This window comes from Montipora capricornis, chromosome 9 (genome assembly GCF_036669925.1).
Source record: "Montipora capricornis isolate CH-2021 chromosome 9, ASM3666992v2, whole genome shotgun sequence".
Taxonomy (NCBI): Eukaryota; Metazoa; Cnidaria; class Anthozoa; order Scleractinia; family Acroporidae; genus Montipora; species Montipora capricornis.
Window position 1 is genome coordinate 8,094,096 of NC_090891.1, and position 2,500 is coordinate 8,096,595.

The 2,500-nt window shown below is 40.2% G+C and overlaps 1 protein-coding gene across 1 annotated transcript in view; it reads right to left on the minus strand.

Moving 5' to 3' along the window:
* Nucleotides 1-2,162: 2,162 nt before the first annotated feature.
* The window catches only part of LOC138017224 (allene oxide synthase-lipoxygenase protein-like), a 48,678-nt gene continuing 48,340 nt past the window's right edge, over nt 2,163-2,500 (minus strand). The window contains exon 11 of the mRNA XM_068864385.1: nt 2,163-2,342. Coding sequence (XP_068720486.1) covers nt 2,163-2,342 — 180 coding nt within the window. The remainder of the gene's footprint in view (nt 2,343-2,500) is intronic.

Sequence of the window (2,500 nt, forward strand, 5' to 3'; positions counted from 1 at the left end):
TTATGGGTTTCTGTTAATACATAAATGCTATATTGCGCCATTTTACTGGTCTAAGGCTGAGAATTGATGATCCTAGCCTCACATTTCTTTATTGTGAGTGTATTTAATTCACACTACAGACAAATCTCAGCGAGAAGGACATTCAGTAGTTGAATAACGTTGTCACTTGTATCACCGATCACGAAAGCGGTGGTGTCATCTGTATATAGATGGAGTTCACCTGTATAAGCATTGTCTGCGAAATCATTAACATAAATCGAAAACAGTCCTAGCACTAAAAGGGATTCCTGAGGGACTCCATAGGACACAAAATTTAGATTTTTCCCCATTTACTTCGACAAATTGTTGACGATTTTCAAGGTAACTAATTAGCAACAGCAGTACATTCCCATAAAAACCGCAGGCTTGAAGTTTCATGATAACTCAAAACTTCATGATCTACTGAATCAAACGCCTTACTGGCGAAAGTCGATAAAGATAACCCCTATGACATTTCCATTGTCAATGTTAAACGTCCAAGTTTCAGTCAAATATAACAAAAGAGATTCAGTAGATATTCCTTTCTTATAACCCCACCAATTTATGTCAAGTACCCTTTACAAGTGACAATCTATATTATGTCCCACCTTATTCCTTGTTTGCAAACAAGCCTATCAAGAATCAATCCCTTCCTCCAGTATATAGCCCCTCATGCAGTGTGTACCTTTGTTAATAATTCATTGGGTTAGAAAAAGATTAAATAGTTTTGTATGTGATTTGTGGTGAGAATTGTGAGGTCAATTTCCCTTTGGAAGCAGAACGGGTGTAATTGTTGGCAATCAAATCTTTTCAATTTGATAGCACGAGTCATTCACCAACAAGCCCGACAAGCTTTGAATGGCTTCCATTTCGAGGCTAAAGCCTGGTTTCCATATGATATGCAACGGTCTGCGAACATCGGAAGCTGTCTGCGTCGGTCTTATCGCTGGCGATCGTAAACACAGGAGGCATTTGTCTCCATATAAATCTGAAGCGATCACAGACAAGCGCACCACTAATCCTCTGCGAAGCGAGGAGAAAAGGGAGCGCACTTACTTCTGAGTCTGATTTGACGTGTTTAAAGGCGAACCGGATAGTGTGTCGCCGAATAGGACGCAGATCATCTCAGACACACTTTCCCATTAAAAATTGTCGTAGTCGGAAGCGTCGTAATGGTCGGGAAAGTAGAATTAGATTCAACTTTCCCGATTACCCAGACCGTGTGCCGCAGATCGCCGGAGACGCCGGGGACAGATGTCTGCGACGTGGCGCAGACCTATCGGCGATCGCGTCGCAGACCGTTGCAGACCATATGGAAACCAGGCTTAACTAGATCAACTTTCCTCCTTAGTGTCAAGAGAGTAGAAAAAGCGGAATGAGAAAGCATTTCCTGTAAAAACATACTCTTTGTACTTGTTTGTAAAATGACCCCTGCCACGGAAAAGAGCAAATTTCAGCTTCGAATGTCGTCCGACTCGCACCTGACCCTCGGCCTTTTCATTTCCGTTTGATCAGCTTTCATGAAGGAACATGTGATAACACATCATCACCTTTATTTAAAACCTCGGATTTACAGAGTAGCTTCCACAAGAGCTAATATCTCCAAAAAAATAATAAAATGAAGAAAACAAACTATCATATACAAGAGTCAAAACACTATTCATTACATAATTATATCACAGCGACATATTGATTGCAGAAAAGAGCTTTGACGGACTTTAGATTTAAATCATTCAAAGATGTTATAGACCTCAATGTGAAATAAACTTGACGATGAAAACAACTGAATAAATACTTGTACTACTTAACTATCTCATCACTTGCAAAAGAATAGTTAGAGATAATAATGCCCTTTCCCCTGTGCAAAATTCCCCGCTCACAAAAACGGAACAAAATAAATGTCAAATTAAAGAAATGAAATAAGCGTTGCACCGAGATCCGGCTAAGCATCTCCGCTTCGGAAAATGATTATCGATGTTAACTCTGCATCTAAGACAGTTGAAAAAGAGGTCTCAAACCCATATCCGAGCTTGAAAACACACGGTTGTTTTTCCCTCTTCGTTTAAATGCCTTAGTGCTCCCCAAACGCGCATGTGAGTTAGATACCATTCACGTAACTCAAAACAAAATTCCTCAAGGTTAAGTTAAATTGCGATGCTGTTTGGCACCCTCTCGGGCAGCAAGTATTCGTATGGAAACTCCAATGATGCATTGCGTTGCTTAATGTCTTCTGAAATTTTTCGGAGAGAAGACTGGAAACGAGAGATAGCACCCTCCACCTCTTCGCCGGTCAGTAGGCTCTGAGAATAGTCACCAATGAAAACCTGCCGGACAAGAAGGGAAAATGAAATAGTCAGGAACGAACTCTCTTTTGGGACAGAAATCTTGTTTTCCACAAGCGTATAACCCAATAGTTAGCATAATGCCTTCGGAATCTTTCTCATAAGATATAATAGTTAACTTTAGGTTTAATTATGTATTC